General features: G+C 41.9%; 1 protein-coding gene across 4 annotated transcripts in view; it reads left to right on the forward strand.

Annotated features, from left to right (window-relative positions):
• RTTN (rotatin) overlaps positions 1–14,125 on the forward strand; it is a 685,521-nt gene that overhangs the window by 19,626 nt on the left and 651,770 nt on the right. For all 4 annotated transcript variants that reach the window (XM_029590900.1, XM_029590899.1, XM_029590897.1 and 1 more), the window contains exon 6: positions 6,681–6,795. In XM_029590900.1, coding sequence (XP_029446760.1) covers positions 6,681–6,795 — 115 coding nt within the window. The remainder of the gene's footprint in view (positions 1–6,680; positions 6,796–14,125) is intronic.

Consider the following 14,125-nt stretch of genomic DNA (forward strand, 5'->3'; position numbering starts at 1 on the left):
GCTGGGCCCAGGGAGGAGAAGGAAGCCTAGAAAAGGCTAATTTTGCTGAACCATGTCTTTATTTTGTGAACTGCAAAGGTAAGCAGAGCTGTTTGTTTTTCTTGTCATTAATAAAGAGGTTTATGAGAGAACAGCCAGAGTCTAGCCTGAGAATTTTCTCTGGCAAGCCCAAGACTGCTCACTGTGCCACAGCATGTACTTTGTAGCAAATTTTCAAAGGCAACTGCTTTGGGTATTTTCTCTTTGAAAGCTAGCTAGTGTAAAGTGCGTGTGTCTGTGCAAAGACATACTTTATACCTACTGTTTTGTGCAGGTAGCCAGTTTCGGGGTGGGGAGGGGAATTGTGTGTGTAAAATAGTTTGAGTAGATTTGAAAATTGATGTGGATAATTGCCAGGTTCTTGTGGCCTGGATTGGCCTCTGTTGGAAACAGGATGCTGGACTTGATGGACCCTTGGTCTGACCCAGTATGTCATGTTCTTATGTGTGCATGCTGCCTACCTTCCGTGACATAAGTTAAAGCCTCTGGAATGCCTTTTTTTTTTTTTTTTTTTTCTAACCCAACTAAAAGTATGTGTGGTATTGTAGCGATAGACACTGCCTCTTGGTCAGTAGATGGCACTGTTTTCTGCCTGCTTCTAAAACAGAGGCTGTATTTACACTTTACTAGGCTGGGTACTACTAGTACAGTGGGTGTTATGGTGTGAAAATTTGACCTATTTCTTCATATGCATCTTCAATATAGTATTTACAGAGCTTCCCACTCCCAATGTGTAATCCCTTCAGATTAGCCTAAGATATCTTCTCTCATGCAGAAGATCAAGAAAACCAATGTGACAACCAAGCTGTGGTTTAATACAAGATTTTATATCTTCAGAAAGCAAATTTCCAGGCAGTTTAAAACTATAACAAATGCACAACAAAATACCATTTTGCTTTGGTTCCAATAATTACTTCTTTTCCATCTTCAAACCAGTGTTTCTAATACAGCCATTTCCCTAGAGAGCCCAGAGCAAATATCTGAAACTTTTAGTAGTACAGATACTAGTGAGGTTTAAATTGTCCTAACACTCTAATCAGAGAGAGAACTTTTACCAACAGTTCTAAAGTTTACCAGGAACATAAGAAATTGCCATACTGGGTCAGACCAAGGGTCTATCAAGCCCAGCATCCTGTTTCCAACAGTGGCCAATCCAGGCTTGCAAGTACCCAAAAACCAACTAGCACCAAACTGATGCTAGTAATAGCAGTGGCTATTTTCTAAATCAACTTGATTAATAGCAGATAATGGCCTTCTCCAAGAACTTATCCAAACCTTTTTTAAACCCAGCTACACTAACTGCACTAACCATATCCCTGGCAACAAATTCCAGAATTAATTGTGATTTGAGGGAAAAATAATTTTCTCTATTTACCGTATTTTTCGCTCCATAAGACGCACCTAGGATTCAGAGGGGGGAAATTAAAAAAATAAAATAAATTGTGCTAAACCGGCTCTGCGTCTGGGCGTCTTATGGAGCAAATTAGGGGAGTGCATAGCTTTTTTTTTCTCCCCATTTTGTTTTCGGGTCTGGGGAGGGCCATTTCGGTCCACTCCCCAGATCAGAAATCTTTTCTTTCTCTGAGAACCCCTCCCCCCCAAAAAAAAAAAAAAAAACCAAACCCATCCCAACCCTTTAAATTAATTAACCCCCACCCTCCTGACCCAACTCCAAGACCTGCCGACTTAATTTACTACAACTCCCTACCCTCCTGACCCCCCCAAGACCTGCCAAAAGTCCCTAGTGGTCCAGCGGGGGTCCAGGAGCGGACCGGAAGCGATCTCCTGGGCTTTGGCCATCGGCTGCCAGTAAACAAAATGGCGCCGACGGCCCTTTGCCCTCACTATGTCACTGAGACCGACCAATAGCAGCGGTCGGTCCCAGTGACATAGTGAGGGCAAAGGGCCGTCGGCGCCATTTTGATTACTGGCAGCCGACGGCCCTTTGCCCTTACTATGTCACAGGGACTACCGCTGCCATTGGTCGGTCCCAGTGACATAGTGAGGGCAAAGGGCCGTCGGCGCCATTTTGATTACTGGCAGCCGACGGCCCAAGCCCAGGAGATCGCTCCCGGACCCCCGCTGGACCACCAGGGACATTTGGCAGGTCTTGGGGGGGTCAGGAGGGTGGGGGGGTTTGTTAGATTTTTAGGTGTTTTTTTTTTATATTCGCTCCATAAGACGCACATACATTTTCCCCCCACTTTTGGGGGAAAAAAAGTGCGTCTTATGGAGCGAAAAATATGGTAGTTTTAAATGTGCTACATGTTAACTTCATGGAGTGCCCCCTAGTCCTTCTATTATCCGAAAGAGGTAAATAACTGATTCACATTTACCCGTTCTAGACCTCTTATGATTTTAAACACCTCTATCATATCCCCCCTCAGCCGTCTCTTCTCCAAGCTTGAACAGCCCTAACCTCTTTAGTCTTTCCTCATAGGGAAGCAGTTCCATCCCCTTTCTCATTTTTGTGGTCCTTCTCTGTACCTTCTCCATCGCAACTATATCTTTCTTGAGATGCGGCGACCAGAATTGTGCACGGTATTCAAGGTGCGGTCTCACCATGGAGCGATAGAGGCATTATGACATCCTCAGTTTTATTCACCATTCCCTTCTTAATAATTCCTAATATTCTTTTTGATTTTTGACTACCACAGCACACTAAGCCGATTTCAAAGTATTTTCCACAATGATGCCTAGATCTCTTTCTTGGGCAGTAGCTCCTAATATGGAACCTAACATCGTGTAACTACAGCATGGGTTATTTTTCCCTATATGCATCACCCTGCACTTATTCACATTTAAATTTAATCTGCCATTTGGATGCCCAATTTTCCAGTCTCACAAGGTCTTCCTGCAATTTATCACAATCTGCTTGTGATTTAACTACTCTGAATAATTTTGTATCATCTGCAAATTTGATTACCTCACTTGTCGTATTTCTTTCCAGATCATTTATAAATATATTGAAAAGTACAGGTCCCAATACAGATCCCTGAGGCACTCCACGGCCCACTCCCTTCCACTGAGAAAATTGTCCATTTAATCCTACTCTCTGTTTCCTGTCTTTTAACCAGTTTGTAATCCACGAAAGGACATTGCCACCTATCCCATGACTTTTTGCTTTTCCTAGAAGCTTCTCATGAGGAACTTTGTCAAATGCCTTCTGAAAATCCAAATATACTACATCCACCTGTTCAGCTATATCTACATGTTTATTACCCCCCTTCAAAAAAAAGGGAAGCAGATTTGTGAGGCAAGACTTGCCTTGGGTAAAGCCATGCTGACTTTGTTCCATTAAACCATGTCTTTCTATATGTTCTATGATTTTATTTTATATATTTTATTTATTTATATTCCACTTTTCACACTTTTTTCAGTGCTTCAAAGTGGATTACATTCGGGTACTGTAGGTATTTCCCTATCCCCAGAGGGCTTACAGTTTAAGTTTGTACCTTTTAGATCTTTAGAACACTTTCCACTATTTTTCCTGGCACTGAAGTCAGGCTAACTGGTCTGTAGTTTCCCGGATCGCCCCTGGAGCCCTTTTTAAATATTGGGGTTTCCCATCGATAGCAGACTGAATTAGTCATGCTGTCTGGGAGCGTCGTGACCAGGTCAGTAGGCGGAGTGTTCTCAAAGTACAGAGTTTTGAACTCTGTATGGCTCTGTGGTGTGGTTCCCGCGCGATTGCTGTTTTACCTCAGTCACTTTTTTTCCTCGTGCAGAACTGCATGTGGGGTTTTTCTCTCTCCTTGTCTCTGAAGAAATTTTTTCTCTCTTTTTTTTTTTTCAATTTTTTCCCGTTTTTTTTTTCTTGGCAGTGATGGCACCTAAGCCATCAGGTTTCAAATACTGCCAATGCAGGAAAATATGTCCATCTGCGATGGACATAATTATTGTTATATCTGTTTGGGCCCAGAACACAACCAAGCCTCATGTCGAGACTGTGGTCGGATGTTGCCCTGGCCCCCAAGACAACGCGGTGAAGAAACTGAGGAAAACTCAAGCCAGAAAGTTGGCGTCGCTGGAAGGTGCTTCGGCCAGATCGGTACCATCACCAGGGCCGCTGAAAGATGTCTAGCTTTGACTCCTTTATAGAAGAAGTCCCCTCATGCGCCGTTTGGGTCACAGGGCTTTGTACCCACATGCTCCCGCTCCTAGATGCCGCAACATTCGGAGCATGGGAAGTCAAAACGGCCGAAAACATACTGCACATCGAAGCAGATATTGGCACAACGACGCACGATGCACCGTTGCACAGCGCATTAGACAGTGCATAAGGAAAAGCTGTATCACCAGATGAGGCATCACATCATGATGCATCAAAAAGGAGGCATTCAAAACATCGTGGCTCTAACCATGATGACGCAAAACATGAAAAATACATCACTCAACATAAAGCTCCAACACCTGGCTCTGCACAGTCTTCAATGCAAGGTCAACACCATGCTAAAAAGACATCAAAAACAAAACATCTCCAGCCATCTGAATCTACACGAATAGATTCTGAAGTAGAAGTGGTCTCTGATTCCAACCATGACTCTTCAAGTGCAGAAGGTTCTCATTCTGATTGGTCTTCTTAGTCGACCCCATTCACTCCATCTCCCAGAACTGCGCCGACCTTCCGAAAACTTGCTTATAGAGGCACTGCCTCCGCCTCCAACCCCACTTCCAGCACCTTCACAGGATCACATCTCCTCAAATAGATGTCGCAAATTTCATTGGCATTAAATACATTTTTCCAGGATCTGGAGGCTGCGCATCCTCCAGCTTCCAGTTCCATCTTCACCTTCTGTGGTACCAAGTCCTCTACATCCAACTCAGCCGGAAGAACCGGCTCCAATCCCCGATCGACCGGATTCTCCGCATTCACAATGGTCTACATCGTCGCCGTCAGATCCTCCTGAGGGTCTTCCGGAACCTTATTCCCCTCCTGAAGACTTATCCTATGCAAAGTTCATCGAGAAAGTAGGATCTCTATTAAATATTGAAACGGGAAAGGTACCCGACCCTCATGCAGAGGTTCTGGGGATTCTAAAAATTTTTGAAATGCCACCAGAACCCACAGCTCTGCCACCACATGCTGTACTAGATGCTTTTTTGCATAAAATGTGGGAGGAACCTTTTTACCACTATAGCTGCATCAAGGAAAACAGACTTAAAATACCGTATGCGAAACTCCATGATCTGACTCCACACAATTACCCCATAACTCCCTCGTGGTGGAATCTGCATTACTACGAGCCAAAAGATCAAAACTTCATGCAAATTCTCCACCGAGCAAAGACCATAAATCGATGGATGACTTCGGCTGGAAGGTGTACCACTCATCCATGCTAGCCACAAAAATCCAGCATCAATTTTACGTAATCCAATATCTATTTGAATGTCTCCAGAGATTACGTCCCATATGTCTAGCTTCGATAACTCCTTACCACAGCCATTTACAAATATGGAGGAAGGTCTCCGTCATTTACTTCGATCTGTTTGAGTCATTTGAATCTTCTGCTAGATCCTCAGCTACAGCGCATGGCATGGCAGAGAGCTAGCTCAATACATGACTATGTCCATAACAAGTTAGTCTCCGAGACAAGGTATATCAACTATCTTTTTGGTAATAAGTTTGGGGAGACTGTTACCCTTTTGAAAGAACAGAATACTGCTATTAGGTCTTTGACATCACTGGTAGACCCTCCTGCCTCCTCTAGAAGATTCTACCCTTTATTCAGAAGACGGCCTTATGCAAGGGCACCTTTCAAACCATACAACACTTATAGAATGCAGTATTATCCCCATCAATATTACCAGCCACAATCTCATTCTTCTGATCCAGGTGACTTCATCTTAGTCATAGGAGATACTCTTCTGCTGCCCACATCTGCTAGTGTCTGCATAGAAATGGATTATAGATTTTGTAGATCTCTCTGCATTTAGACAATGAATGATTGTGGCTCTCTTTCCCCTAGTATTCAGTGTATGAACAAACAATGTCTGGATGAAAGTACTGCTGATCAACTAAACTGATACACAGTGGTGGCATATGATATAAAAATGGATGATGTGGGTTTACTGTAAATTCAATACCTATGAAATGTCATCCTTCTGGGTAAATGTATTTTTTCTTATCCCAACAAAAAATAGTTACATAGTTGTACTTACCTTCAACTAGAAGTTCCTTTTTGTTGCATTTTGACTGAAATATGCTGTCCCCCACTTAATAAACCTAGAATTCCACATTGGAGCAGGTCATTTGGAAAACAGAGGGCTTCTAAATGGTTATAGAAAGGGTCCCTTTATCTCCTAACAATAAATGTGTAAGCCTTTAGCATCTGTACTCTTTAAGTCCTAAACCTGAAATACATTATTGCCATAATAAAGTGTATCGGGTGTTAAATAGAAATGTCTCTGTTTTTGTCTTAATATTTTGTGTTACATATCAGACTGTTATGGCATTGCAATGGTATTGACTGTTTTGAAATTTTCATTTAAGTAGTACAGTAATTATGGGGAGGTTAGAAGAGGCATGTAGGCATGGTCTGGCCAATTTTGTTTTAACATTTTTAAGATGAGTTTAATGATCTGCTACTTTCAGCCTTTGATGTTGTAGGGTTTAATATACTGATTTTGCTTTATTTTAGCTCTCTCAGAAGCAGTAGCCACAGTTTAATCTGGAGTTCTTGTGAGCTGCTGAAGGATGTAATTATGCAAGATTTTCCTGCTGAGATCTTTCTTCAAAGACCAAGGATTGTACAGGTTAGAAAAATTATGATACAGAACTCAATATTTCGTCTTTTTTTCATTGTCCTGTAAAATGGACAATGCATGTACTTTTGTTTGGCAGCTTTCAAATGGGAATTGGGTTAATAAACTGAATCTAATACGTTTTATCTAGATATCAAAGTTTGGGTTTTATGTCAAAATGTGCTTGTAGGAAACACTTTGGGTTTTATATTCAAAAGGATGTTTTGCAGGGATGTAGAAATGTGATAGTATTTTGACTGTTAAACCTTTGTTAGTTAATAGGCTATTTTTTGTACCTTTTGTAATTGGAATATATTTAGGAGGCATTCAGATTTCTGAGAGCCTAATGATCTCTGTTGGCCAGAATCGTGGCTGTTACTCAATGAATAGGCAGAGAATAATTGTATTTAGAGCCCTAAGTTGGCTTATCTGTTTATTTATTTTAAATTGGCCTTACTTCTCATTGATACAATATTTATTCTGTAGTGTTATAACATGGAGGCATTCGTATACAGATTTTCCATACATTAATTATATAACTCTTCAATCAAAATATTTTATACAAAAAATCCTTTACACAAATTAAATACCTTGATTTTTCATTTTTTACATTTTCATATAAATGCAATAATAATTGAACATCATTCATAAATAAATCTGTTTAAGAACACAATTAAAAAGACATACTTTTTAAAATACACAAATTCAATACAAATCACAATCACTACTTAAGGAATCCTTAAGATAAAAGCACCAAAATACATGAAAATTCACTCTTAAAAATACATTACATTCAAAATATCAAAAAAGAAATAATTCAAAGACTTCATTTCAGTCTTAGTGTTAGACATTCAAACATTTTTTTGTTTATAATGAAATCTTTTCCATCATGAGCGTGTCAACTTTAAATACAAAATCCCTTTCATCTGCGTTGTAGGGTTACATCTCAATAGAAGAAAAGGAAAATACTACAACATGCAGCAAATATCATCTATTGCCGCTCCCAGTGTCAACCACTTAGATGATGACTAACGTTCAAAGTGACGCCATCCCCATCGCTCCGAGAGCAGCTTAATTTGGGAGGCAAAACTTGGGGGCCTTGTTAGGATATTGTTGAGATCATTGAGATGTGGATAAGAGATAACCTCATCTTTAACATTGGTTGAAACTACGACGGAAGAGGCTCTTATAATGCAAATGAAAGGGATTTTGTATTTAAAGATGATGCGCTTATGATGGAAGAGATTTCATTATAACAAAAAATGTTTGGATGTCTAACACTAAGACTGAAATGAAATCTTTGAATTATTTCTTTTTTTGATATTTTGAATGTAATGTATTTTTAAGAGTAAATTTTCATGTATTTTGGTGCTTTTGTCTTAAGGATTCCTTAAGTAGTGATTGTGCGGTATGATTGTGAGTTGTACTGAATGTGTGTGTTAGAGGTATGTCTTTTTTTAATTGGGTTTTTAAATATGGATTTATTTGTGAGTGATCTCTATTATTGCATTTATATGAAAATGTCTGTAAAAATGAAAAATCAAGGTATTTGTGTAAGATTTTTTTGTATAAAATCTTTTGAAGAGTTATAATGTATGGAAATATTGTTTGTATATGATTGTCTCCGTGTTATAACACTGTAGAATAAAGATTGTATTTTTGATATTTTATTTAGTTTAGTAAAACTTATTGTGGTATATCTTTTTTTTTTTTTTTTTTTGGGGGGGGGGAGTGTTTGAGTGGCCAATATTGATTTTGATTTTCGTAATCGGGCTTACTTGTATTAGAAACACGATGAAAGAAAAAGACACTATGGCTTATCTAGCCTGCCCATCTGCGCTCTGCGATCCCATGCTTTCTCGAAATCAGATACTGAACTTGTTTGCCAATGGCAGGCAGTTCCATGAACCCACAACACTTTCCATAAAGAAATATTTCCTTTGATTTCTCCCGAGTCTGAAAATCCATTTGTTTAGGGGAGCTGCTAGATCCACTTCTTTCATCTTCTGATATCCTCCTTTTTTTTTTTTTTTTTTTACCTTTGCTTTGTCACTGATGTTTTGCATTCTTCTGGTGCTTCGTTATGTAGAGAAAGTACTTTCTGTCACAATATAACAGACTTTTGTAGCAGCTACTGATTACTGTACTCGCTTTGCTGGTACTATGAAATCATCTTCCATCAACAGATGTCATAGTCTATGAACTCCCCACTGTGTCCTATCCAGAGTCCCCCTTTTTTTGGATTTAACATGTTGGAGTAAAGTCTCAGCTGCTTATGTTTTCTGTTCTGAGGCACATACTAAGTTCAGTTACATATAAGTATTATATTTAAGGTGGACTAGAGGCATTCCTCTAGAGTCATTTTCCTTTGTCAGTCACTCATACATTTAAAAACATTCTGTTGTGGCTTCAGGTGAATATCTCTAAGTCCATTGTTATTAATCTAGCCTCCTTGAGTGCCTGCCATGATTTTGCTTTTATGGCTTGTATGGCAACTCCTTTAATCATGAAGCAAATATTTCTGAATTTAATTTTATTATGATGAGCACTTCCATTACTTTTCAGATCTCTGCATTTTATCCAAAGTTAAAGTAGAAGTATAATTGTAGTTCTGCAAATAAACAATAGAATAGTAAGGGAAAAAAAAGTAGAGCGGCTGAACAAAATTATCAGTGAAAGATTTAAACAAACTGGACCATATCTCACTAATCATTACTGGGGTCCATTTCTTTATCTTTATCACTAAGGAAAAGAGCTAGTTGACTGGGCTAAAAAAAAAAAAAAAGTCATATTTGATGAAAAAGGAGGCTCCAAGTTGAGTCAATTTTGCAACATCAAGAAAAATCCTAATGACACTGAAGAAAAAGTTAATCATGATGTCTGAAAAAAAAACCTGAGAAGTTAGCCTCTGTCTGGGTCCATGGCAAATGTAACTATGAGTAAAAGGCTTAGCCAAATCCTTTTCTGATGTCTCCAAAATAGTGAATAAATTTAAACTGTCATCTGAAATAGGAGAAGGATTAGTTATTGGGTCTATACTTTCCTCCTTTTTACGTGGTGGAAGGTAAAAGATTCTGGACACAGGTAGAAAAGATTGATCTGGAACTTACAACATTTCTTTCAAATACCATATCTAATGGTGTAACTGAAGGGAGATAAGGAAAATTAACTAGGTACAGATTCCTATGTTTTCCAGATTTCCCAGTTTAGAAGCAAGAATAACATTATCTTCCATTTTATCCTGCTATACCAGCCCAGATGAGTGAGTTATGGTCCCTTACCAGCAGATGGAGGCAGAGCGCACAGCTTTCCTTTGTGACATCAAAACCACTATATAGGATTGGTGCAGCACAAAGAGAGCCAATATTTTCTGCCTCAAGCAGATGCTAGGACTACCTGCTGGTGCAGCAGAATCTGGATGAGGTTTTGTCACAGGCTTTAGGCCTGGCCCAATCTAGGGGGTTCCAGTCTCAGAGGTGATGAGGGAGATCCCTGGAGGGAGAATTTCTCCTTATAATGGGGAAAAAAAACCAAACAGGAGAATTGTTGCCTTTGGGTTAAGTATTTCTTAAGCTCTGAGAAGAGAATACTCCTATTTTCCTCCCCAATGGATGCCCCAAGGCCTTAAAAAAACAGTCTTCATATGATTCAGGCCTGTATCTGGAGCTGAAGAGAGTCAACCAGCAGAACGTCTGATCTGCTCCCGATTGAATTCAGTAAGTCCTGCAGGAGGGAGGGGGGGAGACAGTGGTTGCACGCGGTGGTTTTCTTTGTGTCTCTGAGCTGCTCATTCTGGTAAGTCACTGACTGTGGCAGGTACTGCGGGTCTTGGCTGGGCTGCCGGTTTGCATCTACCACTGCAGAATCTTTGTTCTCCTCCTTTGGTGCAGGGGGAGTTCTCAGGAAATGTTTGCCGCTTTGGTGACCACAGGTCCTGACTTGGGAACAGCCTAGGGTCTGTTTCTCAGGTAATTCCCACGTTGAATGAGGCCTCTGTTACTCTAGTTTGGGTGGGAACAGCAGCTATGTTAGATCAGTTTCCCACGGGCCGGTTTTTCTGAGCAGCGAGGTCTCTGGAAAGTTTTGTATGGCTTTAAGGCAGCAAGTGGGCATCCTGCATGTGTGGTTAAGCAGTCTCTTTCAGTGCCATGATCAGCTTTTCCTTACCATCTGCTAAACCAGTTCATTACATTTGGTATTATTCCGCTCCCCAACTGCCAGATAGGGAGGACATATCCCTCTCTGATGTCAGACTTTGCATAAAGGGAGTGGTCAGAGGCTCTCATAAGTAGGTGTCTGTCTCCAGATGCAGACAACAGTTGATGGATGACTTCTTGCTTCCAACATCAGGGTGCAGTCCCCACCTGGTAGACTAATGAGCACATGGAACCTTGGGGTTAATTTTTTTCCAGTGTAGTTGCCTTCCAGGTTTGGGTTGGCTCTAGGCTGTGGGACTCTGCTCCCAAGAGACCGAGGATCCCCCCCCCACCCCTGAGAAGGATTCTCTCTCTCGGGAATTGTGGCTCCTTAGGGATCTGTCTTCCCAAATCTGGGGTTGAGGTTTACTCTCTCAACTCTACTTCTCTCTCTCTCTCTCTCTCGACTGCGAGGCTGCTTGCCTTTCTGCCTTGCTCTCATGCTCTGCAACAGGCCTCAGGAAAGTTGCAAAAAGAAAAAATAAAGGGGAGAGAGCAGGAAGTAGGAGGAATAGTAGGTTATGAGATGTAGCAGGAAAGTTCCTGGCAAGGCATGGACTGTGAGTACCTGGAGGAGGGGCAGCATAGGATGTGGGAAGGTGCACTACAATGTGCCACACTTGAAAAGGAGTGAGAGCAGTATCAATTGTGGGATTACAGGCCAAAGAAAGAGGTGAGTCTGCAGTGAGGCTCCTGCAAACAAGCCAAACAGTGTGTGTATTCCTGGTAGAGCTTGGCCTAGCAGCTGGAGGAAAGTGATTTCAGCATGCATAGGGGCCTCAGATTCCCTTCTTGTGTAACAGGAAAGTGCCCAGAGGCAGATCCCCTGTGAAAGGACTCAGCAGCATGCCATTGCTCATGGGTGAGGGACCACGGGAAGGGGGCCAAAATAGAGGCTCCAAGCACCCATGGGGTGGGAGACACCTGAGAATGGCTCAAAGGCTGGCAGCAGATTTTAGAATCGAAGGTGTGGTTGTTTAAGCTTAGGGGAGATCTTTTTGGGGAAGATCTAGAAAACTGGTTAAGGACCTGTGGAAGACCAGATCTCAAAGATTGCTGGAAAACATGACTCATGGCAATGTATGGGTGTTTAGAAGGCAGATCAAATATCAAAAGAAAAACAAGGAACTAGGGACCCCGGTGCCACATGGCCCTAGAGGTAGGTTCCAGTCCTTTGGGGGGGCTAAGAGACCGAGGACCCAACTCATCTGCTTTGGCAGGTGGCAGTCAAACCTGCACAATAATATGTTAGGGCTCCGTCCGTTAATAGACCCCCATCATTGCTCACCTAATTTATTTATTTATTTTATTTAACTCTTTTCTATACTGACATTCATGAATAGTATCTGATGAGACGTGGGGTGGAAGGGGCCCATATTCACAAGAATCTAAGCATTCTGTATTTAAGTTTAGGGGAGCTTGGACTCAGGAGAGCCACCCTGCATTTAAAGGAAGTCGCTTATTTCATTTAAGTATAGCAGGACAGGAAGGTGTTCCTACAAAGATGAGAGGGCTTAAAAACAGTTACAATCCTGCCTTGAGGAAAACTGGGAAAAGTTTAAGTAGCAAGGCTAAGATAGGACACGGTGGTTTGACCTATAGGAAATTTGAGTTTCAAAGGAAACCTTTTCAGGAATCTACCTGGCAGACTAAGGTCTTGGGAAGGGATCCCCATAAATGGATAGACAGGGCAAGCAAAGCATTGCCCAATCAGGGATACCTGGCCCATGCCTATGCTTTCCTTTCAGGGGACTCTGGACTTAAGGGCAATCTGGGAAGAACCCAAGGGGCCCCAAATCATACACCATCCATGGCACAGGGACTGACCCAGGCTAAGACTGCAGCCTAGGGGCCCAGAGGTGCGGAGCGGAGCCAGGAAAGTGGATCCTCCCAATATGGGGGCGCCTATGTAACCTACTCAGAAATCAGGAATTTCCAGACCTGGGCCTAGAAGGAGGAGGAGTTCCAGCTCCATCCTGACTTCTGGCCTAGCCCTGGAGGGGGGGGGTGCGACAGCGAAGCAGAGGGTATTCATAGGCTGTAGTAGCCATGATGCTCAAGGCTCACAAAACCTCGACCATCTTAGCCTATATTAGGGTCTAGAGTTTGTTTGCAGTGGTCTGCTAGGAGAAAGGAATGTCTCCCTGGAGTGCAGACATTGCCTCAAATCCTGGACTTTTTTGCAGAAGAGAATGGACTAGGGCTTAGCCCTCAATTCCTTAAGAGTACAGGTGGCAGCCATTTCATGTTTTTAGAGGCTGCATCACAGGTGCTCAGGTCACTAGACACCTACATGCGGTACACTTTCTGAATGGGGTGAAGCACATCAGGCTGCCCTTAAGATCAGTTCTCTGTACGTACCAGGATCAGTCCGGACAGCTGGGTTATGCCTCCCCTCCAGCAGATGGAGTCAGAGAGAAAACTGAAAGCACCCCCTAGATATACTGGTGTGCCACCTGCGATCCCTCAGTATATTCTCTGACTCCAGCAGATTGAGAGGCATAACCTGCGGTCCTGGCCTGGTCAGTTTGTTAGTACTGGGAAAAAAAAGGGGTGATTATAATAGAGGGACAAGATCACTTGGTTTCTTTCTTCTCTCTATCCTGTCTGTTTGTGTCGGTGTTTGTTTGAGCGCAGCGCGGTTTTGAGCTCAGTGTGCAAGGCATAACAGGGAAGCAGAGAGCATCAAAGTATCAGTCTTATTGGTTAAGGTTAGTAACCACTGCATCAGCAAGATACCACCATACTTGTTTCCCAGATCGTAAAAGTCGGGCTCTTGGTTGCTGAACAAATCCAATTCCCCTGTTTCCCCCTGCCGTTGAAGCAGAAAGCAATGATGGAGTTGAATCAATAGTATCAAGGCTTATTGGTTAAAGGTAAAAACCACCACACCATCAAGTTACTCCATGCACTCTTTTCTTCATTTCCATCCTTTTAGCCTTTAGGGATCCACAGTATTTATCCCATGCCCTTTTGAACTCTTTCACTGCTTTGGTTTTCACCACCTCCTCTGGAAGGGCATTCCAGGCATCCACTACCCTCTCTGTGAAGAAATATTTTCTGACGTTGGTTCTCAGGCGTCCTTGACGTTTCATTTCATGACCCCTGGTTCTACTGATTTCTTTCCAACGGAAAAGGTTTGATGT

The sequence above is a fragment of the Rhinatrema bivittatum genome, chromosome 2 (genome assembly GCF_901001135.1).
Source record: "Rhinatrema bivittatum chromosome 2, aRhiBiv1.1, whole genome shotgun sequence".
NCBI lineage: Eukaryota > Metazoa > Chordata > Amphibia > Gymnophiona > Rhinatrematidae > Rhinatrema > Rhinatrema bivittatum.